The 17,832-nt window shown below is 35.5% G+C and overlaps 1 protein-coding gene across 1 annotated transcript in view; it reads right to left on the reverse strand.

Annotated features, from left to right (window-relative positions):
- Positions 1–17,832, reverse strand: part of BTAF1 (B-TFIID TATA-box binding protein associated factor 1) — an 84,577-nt gene that overhangs the window by 11,891 nt on the left and 54,854 nt on the right. Inside the window, exons 20-30 of the mRNA XM_019739276.3 lie at positions 16,865–17,291; positions 15,657–15,847; positions 13,523–13,676; positions 12,980–13,089; positions 11,440–11,641; positions 10,278–10,426; positions 2,687–2,839; positions 2,338–2,459; positions 2,083–2,250; positions 436–513; positions 168–297 (exon numbers count right to left, since the gene is read on the reverse strand). Of these exons, the coding sequence (XP_019594835.1) occupies positions 168–297; positions 436–513; positions 2,083–2,250; positions 2,338–2,459; positions 2,687–2,839; positions 10,278–10,426; positions 11,440–11,641; positions 12,980–13,089; positions 13,523–13,676; positions 15,657–15,847; positions 16,865–17,291 (1,884 nt within the window). The remainder of the gene's footprint in view (positions 1–167; positions 298–435; positions 514–2,082; positions 2,251–2,337; positions 2,460–2,686; positions 2,840–10,277; positions 10,427–11,439; positions 11,642–12,979; positions 13,090–13,522; positions 13,677–15,656; positions 15,848–16,864; positions 17,292–17,832) is intronic.

Here is a 17,832-nt window from a genome sequence, read left to right on the forward strand (position 1 = left end):
TCAGATCCTGTTACATACCAAATGAACCATTATAAAAGCAAAATAATTACTGGAAATTATCATTCCTATAAACTAAAAAAAAACCTCTTATTTAATTCACTGCCAAATGCCAAACCTTCTCTTCATGTGGCAAGAAAAAAAAAAAAAGGAGACTAGTAAATAATTACCTGTATTGGTGTTCCAGAAAGAATAATCCTGTAATTAGCAGTCAGTTGTTTTACTGCTTTTGACAATTTCGTTTTTCCATTTTTAATGACATGGCCTTCATCAAGAATGCAGTAGTTAAATTTAATATTTCTAAGGGAGAATAAACAAAAAATTTTAGCATCTTTTACTGTATGTTGAGAACTATATGAGGAGTTTTTGAGGTAGGAAAATATTAAGTTTCTTCAAATTTGGTACTAAGTTTTTCTTTAAAAAAATTTTAATTCTTACCTAAAGAAATCTATGTCATTCCTCACAACATCATACGAAGCCACTATCAGATTGTGCTTTTTTACTTGATGCTGTAACCTGTATTTAAAAATAAGTAAGATTAGGAACAGGGAATCCGCAAAATCTGTAATACAATTTCAAAGGAGAAACTACAGCTACCATCATGCTTTCAATCTGCCTACTAAGCTCAACATTCCCTTCTATTTACATTTATGACCCTGCTACGTAAAGGCCATTCTTCTTATAAATGGCCATATTGCCCTAACTTATTCTGAAGAGTAAAGAGATGAATACCTGACTCAAAACGTGGACATTTCAAGTTTATTTGCCAACATCTCTTCTTTGGAGGCACTATCCCTCTACTACTCCATGTTGTGATGGGGAGGGGAGTAGAGGGAAGCTGTCAATCACAAGTCCCCATAATCATGAAAGAGATAAAGCATCTGAATCAGGTTGAGCCATTCAGAGTGTTTTATTTCCTGACCACAAAGGGCTTCCGGTCATGACACAAACAAGGTCAGTCAGTCATCTCCAGAATCAATATGTTCATGATGGGAGACAGAAAATTTGTTTACTGTCATCACCCAGCAGGATAATGTGGGTCTAAGACTGCCCACAGTCATCTTATCCACCAACTGTAGACCAAAGTCCAGCAGAAGCCCATAGAACAAGTTATGTATGAGGAGAAAGAGCAAATGAGAGTAATCTAGATGTGCCTGAAACAAGAATTCACCCCTGCAATTCTCAATTTAGTGAATTACTGGATTTCCTGTTTGCTTAAGCTAGTCTAAGTTTTTATCACTTGTAAATGAATGAATATAGAACAGACCCTACAGTAAATTCCTTACTTGTGTAAGCTGTTAAAGCTGCCTGTATGCAAATCTCACTCTGCTCATTTAATTAGTGGAATGACTTTGGACCTAGATCCCATGTCTTAGACTCCTCATCTACAAATTTGGAACAATAATATACCTATACCTCATAACGTGACTGTGAGAATACACAATATATTTTACATAAATGTAAAACTGCTTAGAACAATGTCTGGCCAGTAAGTGCTCAATATATGTTAGCTATTCTTAATATAGAAGGGCAGCAAATCTATGGACTAATCAGCAATCTATGACTATCCGAGTTTTAAAAGGTGAATTGAAATCAACAAAATTCCCTCTTCTAAATTTGTATTTAGGAACATAAGAGATGTGCTAATTAATACAGAGAGGGGAAAGCTAATAGAACTCTAGCGTTGCTATGGTATCAGGGAAGCTAGAGCAGTCACTGTGGACCAAAAGCACTTCTGGGGAGAGGAAAGGAAGAGAGAACGCTTAGGTAAAGCTGGTAGAGAATGAGAATATTAACAGAAGCACCTAGGAGATGCTATGATCACAAAGCTCCCAAGAAGGACATGGAGAATGGCTTTGGTTCCTAGATCCAACACTTACAAAGCCCAACTGATTGTTAGCAATGGCTCAAGTCCTTGAATTTCGATGAGTCTTACTGATTATATCTTTACAGTGTATGTATACTCACCTTTCTTACATTTCTATGTCTGACAACAAAAAAAAGCTAAATTCATTTTTTATCAACTTTATTCTTCCAAGTTACTTAAAGCAAAAGTTTAACATTTTTGGGTTGTACAGTCCTTACCTTATTCTTTCAGTAGGAGGTCCAGTATAATGCAATGGATTGAGATATTCTCTGGAGCAAAATTTACCTACTTCATCCACCCAATGACCTGTTAATGTTGGTGGACAAACTACCAAGGAAGGAAGTGGCATACATTCTGCCAGTTTTGATCTTGCGTATTCCTGGGCCCTTTACAACAGCAAAACACAGTAAATTAACCAGCTTATTTACATTTCTCAGCATCTGGAAGCCTTCTTTTAAAATAACTTATATTACCTGTGACAGTGATCTCCTGCTAGAATGCAGATGGACTGTAAAGTTTTTCCTAAACCCATGTCATCGCATAGAATTCCATGAAGTTTATACTTATTAAGAAATGCTAACCAGTTCACACCATCCTGAAAGGTTGAAAGACAAAAATTATAAATATGAACAGATCATAAACAGCTTTTTGTCAAAAATGTTTGCACAGACCAAAAATCTGTATTTTTATAGGCAAAAGAGGAGTAAATGAGTATAAGACACTAAATACAAGATTTTACTAAATGAATTTTAAAAACTCTTCAAAGTACATTTGAAAGGGATCATCACTACTTATATTTACAAGGTAAGTAAAAAACCTTACCTGCTGATATTTTCTGAGTTCAGCATTGATTGGTACTGGAATTTTGTAATTTTCTAATTTCTTCCCATCTAGCAATTGTTCCAAAAAGTGTCGCTCCTTGGCTTTCAACTGGATTAATTCTTCTGACATATTTGGAGGGTCTGGAATGCCTGCCTAAAATGATTTTTTAAAGTGTATCAAAACTATTTGCTCATAATTAATTTTTCATCCTATTATGAAATAATTTTAAGTCTTATCAAAATATAAATACAAAGAAAAAAGTAATTCAAAAATAGTATAATTTTAAAGACTGGAAGATAGACTTTAAAGAATGTGGCAGGTATTAAAATGCTATAATGAAACTAGTAAACAAACACATTTGAGGTATTTTAAAGAACACACCTACAACTTACTTTTTCCCACACCATGCATTATTTGATAAAGAGGCAATTAAGTTGTATGGCTTATTTTAAGTGAAATGCTGTTACTGGAGCTTCTCAGTTTCAGTTATGATGTCCCAGGATATTGGTTCTCAAAATGTGGTCTGCAGACCCTTCGGGATCCCTAAGACCTTTCAAAGGGTCATTGAGGTCAAAACTAGTTCATAATAAAAGAAAGATACTGTTTGTTTTCTTCACTGTGTTGATATTTGCACTGATGCTGCAAAAGCAATGATAGGCAAAACTTCTTGTACATCAGAAAGAATCAAAGCAATGGTACCAAATATACCAATAGTCACTGTATTTCTCACAGCCATGCACCAGCATTATTTTTAAAAGCTGGTTTCACTTAGGAATGTCCTTGAAGTAGTAAAAATAATTTTATTAAACCTCAACCCTTGAATGCACATCTTTTTAACATTCTGTGCAACGAAATGTGAAGTATACGTAAAGCACTTCTGCTCCATATCAAAGTACAATATGCTGGGCCGGCCCGGTGGCTCAGGTGGTTGGAGTGCCATGCTCCTGCCAAGATCACTGGTTCAATTCCCACATGGGCCAGTGAGCTGCGCCCTTTATAGCTAAGATTGTGAACAACGGCTCTCCCTGGAGCTGGGCTGCTGTGAGCAGCCAGAGGTCAGCGTGGGCTGCTATGTGCTGTCACAGGCTGCTGTGTGCTGCTGTGGGCTACCGTGTGCTGCCAGGAGCGGCCTGTAGCTAGCATGAGCCGCTGTGGGCTGCTGTGAGCAGCCGACCGATGACCTGCCTCAGCTGGGGGAAGCGCGCAAGGCTCATAATACCACCAGCATGGGCCAGGGAGCTGTGTCCTACACAACTAGACTGAAAGAAACAGCGGCTTGAACCAGAATGGGGTGGGAGGGGGGAGGCAGAAAAAAGGGGGGGGAAAAAGTACAATATGTTGAGGAAAAGCACTCATGAGATTGTTTAGATTGAGCTAACCTAGCCATTTTTCATAGAGCAATATTTTACTTGAATGGACTGATATAAACTACAGGTATTCTGACTTGGGTATTTGACACATTTTCTCAAAAATAAATTTATCACTTCAAGGAAAACAACTGATATAACTTGTTGCAAATTTAAAAATTCAATATTTCAGGAAAAACTAAGCACTGTGAACTTGAAGGCTTCTGGATACAAGGAATTTTCTGTTGATTATATTAATGAATCTGATTTTTTGCTACTGTATGGTGGAAAGTATCAATCTTTAAAATATTTATTTACATAACTCAGTGAACCAATACTTTCCAAATGACCAATGTTACAAAACATGTATAGGTAAAAGACCTAATCAAAAGTATCAGATAAACCAATTAATTTTAAAGTAAGAGATAACCTATATGTTGACATAATTTCGGATTCTACATTGCAAATAAATTTAACAAACTTTCTCTTTTTGAGTTTTGTTATGCTATCAGATTAAAGAATATACACAGTTATTTTAAAAGGCTGTTAAAATACTACTCACTTTTCCAACTACCTATCTCTGAGGCTGAACTTTCTTCATATACCTCAACCCAACGAACAAGTTGCAACAGACTTGAATGCCCAAGAAAATTCAAGAATCCAGCTATCTATATTAGTCCAGGCATAAAAGAGATTTGCAAAAAGGTCAATGTGATTTTTCTCACTAACTTATTTTTGTTTTAGAAAATATTTCTCATTAAAATGTTACCTATGGTAACATCTAATTGGTTTATTATTTAAATGAATTACATTTTACATTTATCAGTTTTAATTTCTATTACAGAAAATATGATAAACAAAAATTCTTTGGGATCTTCAATTTTTAAGAGTGTAAAGAGGTCCTCAGACCAAAAAGTTTGAGAAGTACTGCCCTATGCCGTCTCTTAAGAAATGTAAAACTCTGGAAACAGCATTTAAATTAAATTAAAATACATATTCCATATAACACCAGAAATAGTATCAGAGGAGTGAGGTATGTACACTGAGTCTTAAAAATGACTGCATGCTATATTTTCAAAAGGTTTCGGAATTAACTTTAGAGTAAGATAGAAACTAACATTTTAGTGCATCTAATACCATAAAGATAATAATTAAAATGAGGCCTTTCTGTATAGTGCTTTACAAAGAAATAACAAAATCTTCAAACATTTATTCTCATGGAATTTTTAATAAATGACAATCAGATATAAGGCCATATAATGAGATCTTTTCCCTAACAATGAAACCCTAGGTCCAAGAGTCATAAATATTGTTCAGTGCCAGGAACCCTTCCTGTTGTAAGTATAAAATCAGCAAGAGTTACTAATAGTGAAGGGAATTAAGAGTTTCTGTCAGAATCATTGGTTGATATTCCCTAAATCCTTGACAGTATATATTTCAGAAAAGTACAAGATTCTTCCTATGAAGATGTAACAAAGGAAATCAAGATAAAGTGTTAACAGGAATGAACTGCATGACATTCTTGTTTCTATTACTATGTCTTCAAACTCACTAATCTTTTCTTGTGAAGTATCCAATCTATTAATCCCATCCAGTGTGGTTTTACAGTCATGCATCACTTAACAACAAGGATACATTCTGAGACATGTGTCCTTAAGCAATTTTGCCATTCTACACAAACCTAGATGGTACAGCCTACCACACACCTAGGTTATATGGCATAGCCTATTGCTCTTAGGCTACAAACCTGTTCAGCATGTTACTGTACTGAGTACTGTAGCAATTGTAACACAGTGGTATCTGTGTATCTAAACATAGAAAACATATAATAAAAATACGGTATAAAAGATAAGAAACGGTATACCTGTACAGGGCACTTACCATGAATAGAGCTTACAGAACTGGAAGTTGCTCTGGCTGAGTCAGTGAGCGAGTGGTGAGTGAATTTGAAGGCTGAGGACATTATTGTATACTACTGTAGACCTTATGAACACTGCCCCCAAGCCCTTCCTCCCCCTGCTTCCTTCTTACAGGGTCAGAAATAGAATATTGAAGCTGTCAGCAATGCTCCATGAATAGAGATGTGGGCTGAAATGACTGGAAACACTGAGGAGAAACTGGCTGGGTAAAGTGTAGATCACTATGGTAGTGACTGTCAGGAGGCAGTGAAAAGATCAGCAGGAAGAAGAAATCAAGATGGAGAGATAAAGGAACATAGGGGATTGTCACGACAATGTGGTTTTGGCAACTGCATGTTGGAACAGTGGTCAGATTGAGGAATTCTGTGGTATTCATTTAAAAAGAGGGTGTTTAATATGGATAGGGTGCAGAAATGAGGACTCAATATTTTTACTTTGAAAATTTGTTTTAGGGTCCACTGACTCTATCTGGCACAACAGGCTAACACTGACATGGAATTGATGAAAGAAATAAAATTTATCTATACTTTACATCACTATAACCTGAAAATATTTCCAAAGTACAGGGACAGGATGGCTCTACACTACTACAAAAAGCTTTTAGTAAACGTGGCAGTGGCACTTAATTCTTATTAAAGTAGTTCCTGTGGACCTGTGCCCTTGTACAGGATCTCAGGTCCTCAACAAAGAATTTACAGGAATGTACTCTGAAGACAATCAAGCCAGATCTGGAAGGGCTGTAGCGCCCTCTGAATACGTAGTGCTGGGAGGACAGGCTCCCCCGTGCTGAAACAAGTAAGTGGCTGAGTGATTGGGATGTAATCTGTACACTCAAAATTGAGGTGCTATGAGTGAGAAGGAATCTATTGTCAAAGCACCATAGATATTGCTCCCATCAGAGGGAAAAAATTCCTCCTGAACCACATATCCTTCCTTTTTTTACAGGAAATTCAGCTCCATTATAATCTTATTGGACCACTGTCATATATGTGGTTTACTGTTGATCAAAATGTTATATGGCACATGAACATGACTACTTTTTTCATCTCAAGTTCAATTTGAGTTGTTCTTTTATCTTCCATTTTGTTCATTACACTCTTGCTTTCCTCTATCTTCGTGAACATATGGAGTGTATTTCAATTTCCTTGTCTATTAATTCTATTATCTGAGTCATTTCAGGGTCTGTTTCTATTGACTGACGTTTCTGTTGGTTATTGGACGTATTTCCATACCTGGTAAATTTTCTGTGGATGCTAAATGTAAGTTTTATGTTGTTAGGTGCTGAATTTTTTTGGTTTAAATATTTTAGGTTTTCTTTTCTGGGGTGTAGTTAAGTTACTTTAAATCAATTTGATCCTTTTAAGGCTTGTTTTTGATTTTTGTTTTTTGTTTGTTTGTTTTTGATGGGAAAGAGAGAGAAATTTATTATAGATACGGCTTGTTTTTAAACTTTGTGAAGGTGGGTCCAAATCAGCCTTTTGTCAAAAGCTAATTTGGCCCCAGTACTCAGGCAATATATTTCTAAATACCATACTCAATGCTTTATATGGTAGAAGGTTTTCTGACTCAGCTTGGTGGACATACAAACTATTCTTGGCCCTGTGTAAGCTCAGGGAATTCTTCCACCTACTCCTTTCTATGATTTTCCTCCCTAGTCTCAAACACATATTCTTATACATATGCCCAGATGAATACTCAGCCCTTATGGGGACTGCTGGAGCCTCCTCTCTGTACAGCTACTTTCTCTTGGGTACTCTGCCTTGTAAATTCTAACCATCTTGTCCTCCCTGCACTCTGAACTCTGACTCTTCAACTTGGTAAAACCACTAGACTCTGTTTAGGTCTCACTTCTCAGTCTGATAGCCTGGAAACTCACTCCAGGCAGTAAACAAGTGTACTTCATTTGTCTCCCTTTTCTCATGAATCACTATCCTGTGCTGCCAGTTGTTCAACATCTGAAAACCACTGTTACATTTATTTTGTCTGGTTTTCTAGTTAAGGTAGGAGGAAAATATGGTCCCTGTTCTTCTATCATGGCCAGAAGCAAAATATGCATCACATTCTTGTAATTTTCACATCAAAGGGAACCTTACTTTTTTCTATCTCTAAAATCAAAATCTCTTTTCTTTGCCAATCTGTTATTAAATACTGTTATTCTCCCTTAAAAAAAAAAAAAGTTTAGCTCCTTTATCACCTCACAGTGGATCTGGGCTGATATGGAGGCACTTTCATTCTAATCTACATTCAAACAGAAATTAAATTGATTTTCCTACGACTCTGTTTTGAGCGGTTAGACTAATTTTCCTAAAACACTGCTTGCATCATCTATCTACTCCTTTGCTCAAAGAACACATGATGGTTTCCCATTACTCATTGATTCCAAAGATAAAAAGAGCCAATGGGGCCTAGTATAACCAATTTAGTTTACACATAAAATGATGCAAGGCCTTTCAGTTGGTTAGAACACGAGCTCTGAACAACAGAGCTGCCGGTTCGATGCCCACATGGGCCAGTGAGCTGCATCCTCCACAACTAGACTGAAGACAACGAGCTGCCGCTGAGCTTCTGGAGGGGTGGCCGGATGGCTCAGTTGGCTAGAGCGCGAGCTCTCAACAACAAGGTTGTCAGTTCAATTCCCACATGGGATGGTGGGCTTCGACCCCTGCAACTAAGATTGAAAACGGCAACTAAACTTGGAGCTGAGCTGCGCCATCCACAACTAGATTGAAGGACAACGACTTAGAGCTGATGGGCACTGGAGAAACACACTGTTCTCCAATATGCCCCATTAAAATAAAAATAAAAGAAAAAAATGATGCAAGGCCCAAGAGTTAAAGGATATGAATAAATCCTAGGAAGTAGAAGATGAAAACAATTCTAGAAATGACGCTTGGGTCCTTTGATATAGTAGTGTACTTTTTGTCATGGTGGTTATTTTAACATTTTTATTGTGAAATAAAATATCTATGTAGAGAAAGATATTAAAAAAAATGTACAGTTTAATTATAAAACAAATGCCTTTATAATCATTACCAGATCAAGAAAAATAGCCCTGCCATCACCTTGTAAGATCCCATATGTTCATTACCAGTGATAGACAACTCACTTTCATTTCCCTAAAAGGTAATCACTTTATTTACTTTCACAGCAATTTCCTTCTTAACTTCTCTTTATACCTTTATTACCTAAGTATGCATCCCATATACTTTTGCCTATTTTTGAACGTCATAAAAAATGGAATCTTATGTTGTTGTATATGTCTGTACTTTATTCATTCTTATTACACTATAATAATCCAGTTAACATATCTACTCTACTGAAGATGAGCATTTGAGTGGTTTTAGACTACTATACATGATGCCATAATAAATATTCTTGAAGATGTGTCCTGGTACACATGTATGAATTTCTCTAGGGCATATACCTCGGATGGATTTGCTGGGTCATTGGCATGGGAATCTTCAACTTTTCCAGATAGAGCCAAACTTTTTTTCAAAAAGGCTATCCAACTTATGCTCATACTTAGCTGGTAGGAATGTAAAATGATTCTTAAAAAGTTAAACACCACATGACCCAGTAATTCCATTCCTAGCATACACCCACATAAAAACTTACATATGCATGTTCATAGTATTACTCATAATAGCCCAAAGCTAGTAACAGTTCAAATGTCCATCAACTGTGGAATGGAAAACACAATGTAATATGTCCACATAAGGGAGTGCTAATCAACCACAAAAAGGAAGAAGTATTGACACATACTACAACATGGATGAACTACGTATCTACTTAGTTCCTGAGTTACAAAAATTCCACCAAAATGCTTTAAGTGGCTTGGTGGCAGGGTTCTAGCTCTTCCTTTGCCTCAAGCCAGTTCTATTTTCTGTATTGGCCACATATATTATTTCTGCCACATGAATATACTCCAAAATTCTCCAACTTTTCTAGTCTGCTTTCTCCATACTCCCACAGACTTCAGTTGCTTTACACTTCAATTATCATCTCTCAAATTTACTTTTTTTTTTTGTTATTGCTCACAATTTATCAAATTTACTTTTCATGTAATCTTCAGTATGGATGTTACAGGGACACACAGGAACAATTCTATTTCTAGAATTGTTATCAATGAATTATCATTCTTTTAGGAACCACAGTTTTACTTAAAACTCAGTGTTAAAACATTACCCATTAAAGTATAAAATTCATAATGCTGATAACATAAACATACTGTCTTTTTAATAATCTGATATGTTCTTTAAAATGGGTTACATTTATTATGAAGTTATAGAAAACATTAAGTCCATAAACCAATTATTTTCAACTTACCTCAAGTGGCATGAGTCTAATTAGTGTTGCAAAGCACTGCGTAGCCATGAATCTTACACTGTCTGTCTGATCGCTCATTCTTCCCAACACAGGCACAACTAAAAGGACAATATATGGAACGATACCAACATCCAGTTGTTCCATTACACCTGAGTAAGTTATTAAGGAAATTTCCAAATGGTTCTGAGGTAGATGTTTTTGCAAACAAACTGATACACCAAGATTGTAACTTCTAAAACAATTCTGCATTTCTCAACTGTATTATGAGGAAATAGAGTGACTGTCTCTCAAGGTCTATGATTAAATTATAACAGCATTTGCACTGTTGCTCCTTTGTAAATATTATATAACTTTCTCATGCTTAAGAATATAATGTTTTTCATCTGAGGAAGGCTGGAGGAAGTTTTACTAACAAGATTTTTTTCATTCCTAGAAGTTTCTAGACTTCCAATACCAATATAAAGTGAGTCACATCACAAGCAAGGGAGCACAACTCAATGTCACTCAAAGATTAGTTCTAAATTTCCCACCAGGATCTTGACAATCATAAACTGAACATAGCAGGCAAGTTCGGTCCTCCTGCAATCTTCAACATTTCTGAGCCTGAGTTTCTACTGATTTGATCTCCATCAATCTTTCTTGCTCTTAGAAATATCTTTCAGGTACTTCAAGTTACAGAATGTCAGTGGATGCCACACCCTTAGCAAAGAGCTTGCACGTATATTTCTAGTATTTTAATACATTTAGTCATTTTCCACCCAAGTAATGAACAAATTTTAGAAACATAATATGTTTATAATATAAGAACTACCTACACAGTATCTGACTAATACTAATAAAACATTGATTATAAACCAAATAAATAGATCAGTTATTACAGTTCATAAAATACATAAAATTACTTTTGCTTATTAAAAAGACCTCAAAATTAATAGCAATTCTTCAAATTTTCTGTTTAAAATTTTTAATAATAAAATGTATATTTATAATATATTTATAATGTAATATAAAAATACTTCAAAATAAAATGTAAAAGACTAGTTTTCTTTTTGGAACAAGCAGGTTATTTATGTGCATACTTGAATAAATCAATTTTATTTCAGTCATCCTTAAATAAAATGAATATAATTTCTGAATAGCTTGTCAAAACAAAAAAGGATACAGGCAAGTGCTTCAATTGCACCCTCTTGTTTGATATTGTCATCAATTGCTCCCAGCCATGGAAGAACCTTCTCCAAAAAAATATTCATTGTTTCCATGGTAGCTATTTTGCTCATGATACCTACACAACGAGCAGCCATGTGCCTCACTGCAGTGCTGGGGTACTGAAGGCACATATAAAGATGAGGCAAGTGCTGTACCAACTGAAAAAAAAATATTTAAGACAATCAGAATACTAATTAGGAACTCTAGTGTTTAAAATATAACTATAATAGCAAATACTCAGAGGTTCTCAATATTCTAAGTGACTCAAAATCCAAGGGTATCTCCAATTACCTCAAAACACTGTCAAAACAGCCTCAATTAAAAAAAACTAATCTAAATCCAAACTAAGGTATTACAACTCTTCAAAAAATAAAAACAAAAAAGCAAGCAAGCTGCAGAACTTCTTCCCTGCTCAATATCCTCTCTTAGGCATCAGGGAACACTTAATTCATTCCAAAACTAACAGGGAACACATCAAAAGGCACTTGCAAGATTGTCCTACTGATGCTGGGAAAATGACACCACACATCACCAGCCCCCTCCAAATCTGGTAGCACCGGCATAGGTTGAGGTACATACTTTTTATTCCCTGGATTGAGTGATCCTGATTTTGTTCTAGGTACCCTGTGGTAGGTGTATTTTCCACTTTAACTTCCTGGCTTAGCATAGGCATTATGATCACAACAGCACGACATATCCCATTATTAAATGCCTGCTGCATGAAACGCCAGGATTAATGTTGATGAGAACGAGGTACCTGCTCAACAGACTAGCCTTACATCTCAGTTGAATGCATGTTGTTGATCATACAGGGTAAAAGATACGGATGGATTCTGTTCTTCTTTACTAATGATAAATCAACTCTCCTGGATTCTCCCTTTTACATTAGATATGAAGAGAGAATTGGAGCTAGCACCCTTCCCAACACTATAAATTGCAAAGAGCTTCCTATTGCAGTTATATGGAAAGAATAATACTTTCTTTTATGGAAAAACTAGATAATTCTCTAGTCTATTTTTGTCTTCCCTTTGTCTTATTTTGTAAGAAATATTTTAATAGTCAAAAAACACAAACCAGTGTTCTATCTTTGCCATTAACTAGTTTCATCCAGGGCAGGTAACTTTCTTCTATCTTTACACTTACCTTGGGAAGATGTTTTGTTATACCTGTGCTCTTCCTTTGTTAAAGCTATATTATTAAAATGGTATGAATGAATAGGGCTGCAGCTTGGTTTCCTGTTTATAACTGTCATCAGAGCCCTGTCCCCACTGCCCTGTATGCTAAGGTCCCAGAATGGGTTTTCTATCATTCATGCAACCAACTCTGCCTCAAAGCCCAGACGAGTAGTTGTGTCAGTAAAGGAATCTAGTTATACTATATAAAAGAAAATGCAATTAATTACTAGGGATGACATCAAAGTTGCGTTTTTCAAGTCTTACTATTTTTCAATAAGACCACTTGTTTTACTAGAAGAAAACTACATTTGTATTAGTTACCAAGGGATGAAGCTCAGAATCCATTGAGGCTGCTGCTGTTTCAAAAACTTGCAGAGAATTCACCAATTCTTGGGCAGGGCCATCTCCCTTTTCCAGGAGAGACTTTCCATCTATTAAAAAATATTGATTTAAGTGCATATCACTTTGCAAATAATTTTTCAAAGTCGAGAGCCCACAAAAAATTTTAGCACCTCCCCAGCTACTGTGGGAAAGTCTATTTTGCTTTTCTACAATAAATTTTATAAAATTAAATTCCACGTCCTGAATTTAAGTGCTGGTGTACTATACTTAAAGCAACTAAAGAAGTTTAATATAATTATCCACTTCAGTATTCCTTTCTAGATATGTAATAGAAAAAATAAAAGGCAAAAAATATACAAAATGACATGAATATAAATTAAATGTTTTCACCAACCTTCCATTTTAAAACTTACCAGCTGCTCTGGGATAAAAAGGCATAGGCATTTTTATTTTATAAGAATATGTTTAATGGAAATACTCTGAAATTTGTTAAAAATCCAACTCAGAAAAATATATACACACCAAAATTGTTTATGTCGATCATATTCCTCAAGGGACCAACCATAGCATCCCAGAGATGTGGCAACTTCACTGCCATTTCACCACCAAAATGTTTCACTATAGTTGTCAAGGCAAATTCAGCTCCTCTCCGTTGTACCAGGTAAGGTTTCTGGGCCTAAAATTAAATGTTAGTTGAAAACAGAATTTCAGAAAAAAGTGTTAATGCATTTGAAATTTCATTAAGGGATTATATAAGTCACCATCTAAGAATTCATAGTGTTACCATTAACCAATTAAGCAATTATTGAATATAGTTATTACAACTATAAATGTTTTTCAATAATTAAACTTACAGGTGAATAAAATCCCAAACTAGATTTTTACATCCAGAGTAAAATACTTTTTGGGGTTGGGGATAAGGAATAGAAGAATATGTGCTGTTTCTAGAGAGAGTCCTAAGTCACCTGTTTGATTTTTCTCCCTACCCCAAAGAAACTTACCAGGTAGCAACAACATTAGGAGATAAAATGATCTGTCCTTATTTATATTTAAGGGATAGAATAACAGCATCTATTTAATCTCACCACAAGATTAATAACTTCTTACTTAGCAGTAGTTTTATTATAATACAATAAACTGCCTCCTTCCAGATACATGCATATATATCTTACAAATTATATTTAAGTGGAAGAAGAACTACATAAACCATAGAGGTATAAATATCAAAACCACAGTAAATTTTTGATTAAAATTATTATGGGAAGAATATAATTAGTGAAAAAGCCTTCATTCATAGAATAGTTTAAAAGAAGTATAGACAATTAGTTAAGATTTTGATTTAAAAACTTAAAATAGGCCCATGTTTATAGAAATATATTAAACAAATGTCTTTTAACACTGATAGTTTACTGTTGAACTCAAGTTACATTCCTATGTCTTGTAACCAAACGAGCTAGCTAACATTCCATTGTTAGTAATGTGACAGTAAGATTTTTCAAAAACCACTTTTTTGTCATCTTTAAAGAATATTGTACTGTAGAAAAAGTAGACCAAATAGATCCTCACATATATGAAGTATGATATATAAGAGGTGGCATTATAAATCAGGGAGGAAAGGATTCAATCTGGCTTCATAGAAAATAAATTTAGATCCCTCACATTATACATTTAATAAATTCCAGGTTGATGAAAAGTCAGGTAGGTGACAATTATTTGACACTTAAAAGCTTATCCTCTGAGGGCAGCCAGATGGCTCAGTTGGTTAGAGCATGAGCTCTGAACAACAGGGTTGCCAGTTTGATTCCCACATGGGCCAGTGAGCTGCGCCCTCCACAACTAGATTGAAGACAATGAGCTGCCACTAAGCTTCTGTTGCCAGTTTGATTCCCACATGGGCCAGTGAGCTGCGCCCTCCACAACTAGATTGAAGACAATGAGCTGCCACTAAGCTTCTGTTGCCAGTTTGATTCCCACATGGGCCAGTGAGCTGCGCCCTCCACAACTAGATTGAAGACAATGAGCTGCCACTAAGCTTCTGGAGGGGCGGCCTGATGGCTCAGCTGGTTAGAGCACGAGCTCTCAACAAGGTTGCTGGTTCAATTCCCGCATGGGATGGTGGGCTGTGCCTAAGATGAAGGGCGCAACTAAGATTGAAAATGGCGACTAGATTTGGAGCTGAGCTGCGCCCTCCACGACTAGACTGAAGGACAGTGACTTGGAGCTGATGGGCCCTGGAGAAACACATTGTTCCCCAATAAAGAAATTAAAAATAAATAAAACCAAAAAACTTATCCTCTGAGCATAAACAATAATTCTTGAGAAAAGTTAGCTTTCACTGTTACTTAACATTTCTGCAGTCACTGCTGTAAGACTGAATTAGTTTACACTGATGAATGACTTATGTAGCCACTATCAAGAGGTGTTCTTGCCTGGGGAGATAATCAGTGTTAAGGTGGTAAAAATATGAGGCATGAGAAATTGTAAGAAGTTTGCAGTTTTTCTGAAACATGTTGCTGGAGTATTCCAAAGGCTATTAATCCCAGTTCTTTCACGCAAACCATAAAAATATAATTCTGGAAGCAGATATGACAATTTAGCTCTCAACCTGAAAGATATTTGTTTAAAAATCAGAGTACGCAAAGAAAAAACTATTTACCTCATCAAGTTCAACCAGGATATTTCCACCGCTTCCTGCAGGAAGATCTGCTATTTGAGCTTTTACTGCTTTGGGGGTAGGACCTCGCCTACTAGTGATAGCAAAAGCAGCTTTCTGATGCCTATAGAGTGTAATTATACCTCTGTGCTTGGTGACAGTATGGTGCATTCCATCTTTCTCAGAGTTGGATCCTAATAAGAAAGTTAAAGAACCTTTTAAGCATAATGCTTCCTGCTCCAAAATAGAAACAACATATTCAACTGTCCTTTAAGCCTCAATTTTTATAGGTAGGCTGAAACATTTTCTTTAGACAATGAAATGGGAGTGAAACTGTCAGTAATTTACAACATTAAATGTTTTGATATCTGCATAGGTCCATACTTAATACAAACTTGCAGAATTATGTTAACAAGAAATAACATATGCAAGAATGATTGTGCCTTCAAGTTAAAGTATATTCATTTTTAAAAAATGATTGTTTCTATGCATAAAAAGAAACATTAAAAATATTGCAAGCAAGTTCTCTCTATAAGAAATGTCCATAATTACCATGCATTCAGAAACAATGACCACCGCAAAATATTGCTGCCTCACATAGCACTGGGGATGGGTGGGATTTTTTTCAAAACCTATATTGCTCCGAAGTTATAAGTCTATTACCTTTTGAATAGTTTGCTTTTCCAAGATCTCATTTAGAAACAAAAATCATATAGGACTAAGGCATATGAAGGAACACCGGTCCTTGAGACCAGCCTTGAGAGAGCAGTTCTTATTTTCCATATAAATTCTCCAGATAAAAACAGATAAGTTGGTTAAGCATTATTTGCCAAAGGTAATAGAGTTCACTTATTTCATAAGACGCACTAAATTAGAGAAACCAGAGTTTTGTAGGAAGAACTTTCATTCAACATTTGATACAATTAAGTTTTCTAGCCCAGTTATCCCTATCATGATGGTCTTGAAAGAGAAGGAAAGGATTAACACCTATCTCAGATTTCAGTTTCATACATGAGATACAAGGTCACTTATGAATAGCTTATTTGGGTATAGAAGGTTGTGATTTGATTAGCAATATGTGCAAATTCTCTCAAAGTGGGAGAAAGCTTTAACATAATTGGGATTTGTGCTTAAATTATACCTATAAGTAATGAAAATAAATTTAAAAGGTTAATTCTTTCTCTACCACAAATGAAAGTTTAGATATATACCTTTAGAATTTTCCTGGCCACTTTGTGTTGGTACTGGACATGTGACACAAGGAGTTAGATATGGGTCCACACAAAGTGAGCTACAAAGGTTTTTAATAATTTTTGAATTGGGACAGGGCGTCCTTGTTGTACACTGCTGAAGTAGTTTGGCTATGCAATGAGCTGCATAGTTTTGCACTAGTGTATTCTCTTCCTTTTTAATTGTCTCCATTAATGGTTTTATGATAGGATTTAATTTTTCTGGAAGCTGCTGCAAGCTCACAACTGCACATGCAGCAAAAGTATGCACTCTCAACTGCAACACTTGCCACTCCTGGTTGGTCTCTGTAACTGTCATTTGGACCTGCTGTCGTTTACTATCTAACTGCTGTGACACTTGAGGATTTAAATCGAAAGATGATGTGACTTCATTAAAAACAGTAGTGACCTATTAAAAAAAGAGAAATTAAAATCATTAACGACATTAACCCGAAAATAGTCCATAAACTCCTAAAGAACAGACAACAAGATTTCTGTTTCAATTTTACATTTCACAATATCTAGTATTACTTTAGTATTCAATAAACTAAATAAATGTCTAAAAAATCCCAACTACACTTTACTCTGACTTAACGTTAGAATTATAATTTTTAAGAAAGACACAGTTTCTTGAAAAGAACAAAATTACCTATCCCTTCCCTTAAGTGTATCTAGTAAGTATGAGAGAAAAATCATACTCAACGCCCACATAGTACTTTGGTGAAATAAGAAAGATATAAGCAATATTAACAAACTGTTAATTAAGGAATTGCAAAATTCATGAACTTTCTTTTAGGGAAAAATATTCTTCTCAACCCCAAAACTTGTAGAGTAGCTGTTAATAAGTGGTTAAGTGTTGCTAACTGGATTATTTTCATTCTTTCTTTGTCTTCCCTTCTGGTGAAAATGTCCAAATAATAGGAGGGGACAGGGAAAAGAAAATGATGCAA

The sequence above is a fragment of the Rhinolophus sinicus genome, chromosome 15 (genome assembly GCF_057876585.1).
Source record: "Rhinolophus sinicus isolate RSI-liver-muscle chromosome 15, RSI-T2T, whole genome shotgun sequence".
Classification (NCBI taxonomy): domain Eukaryota; kingdom Metazoa; phylum Chordata; class Mammalia; order Chiroptera; family Rhinolophidae; genus Rhinolophus; species Rhinolophus sinicus.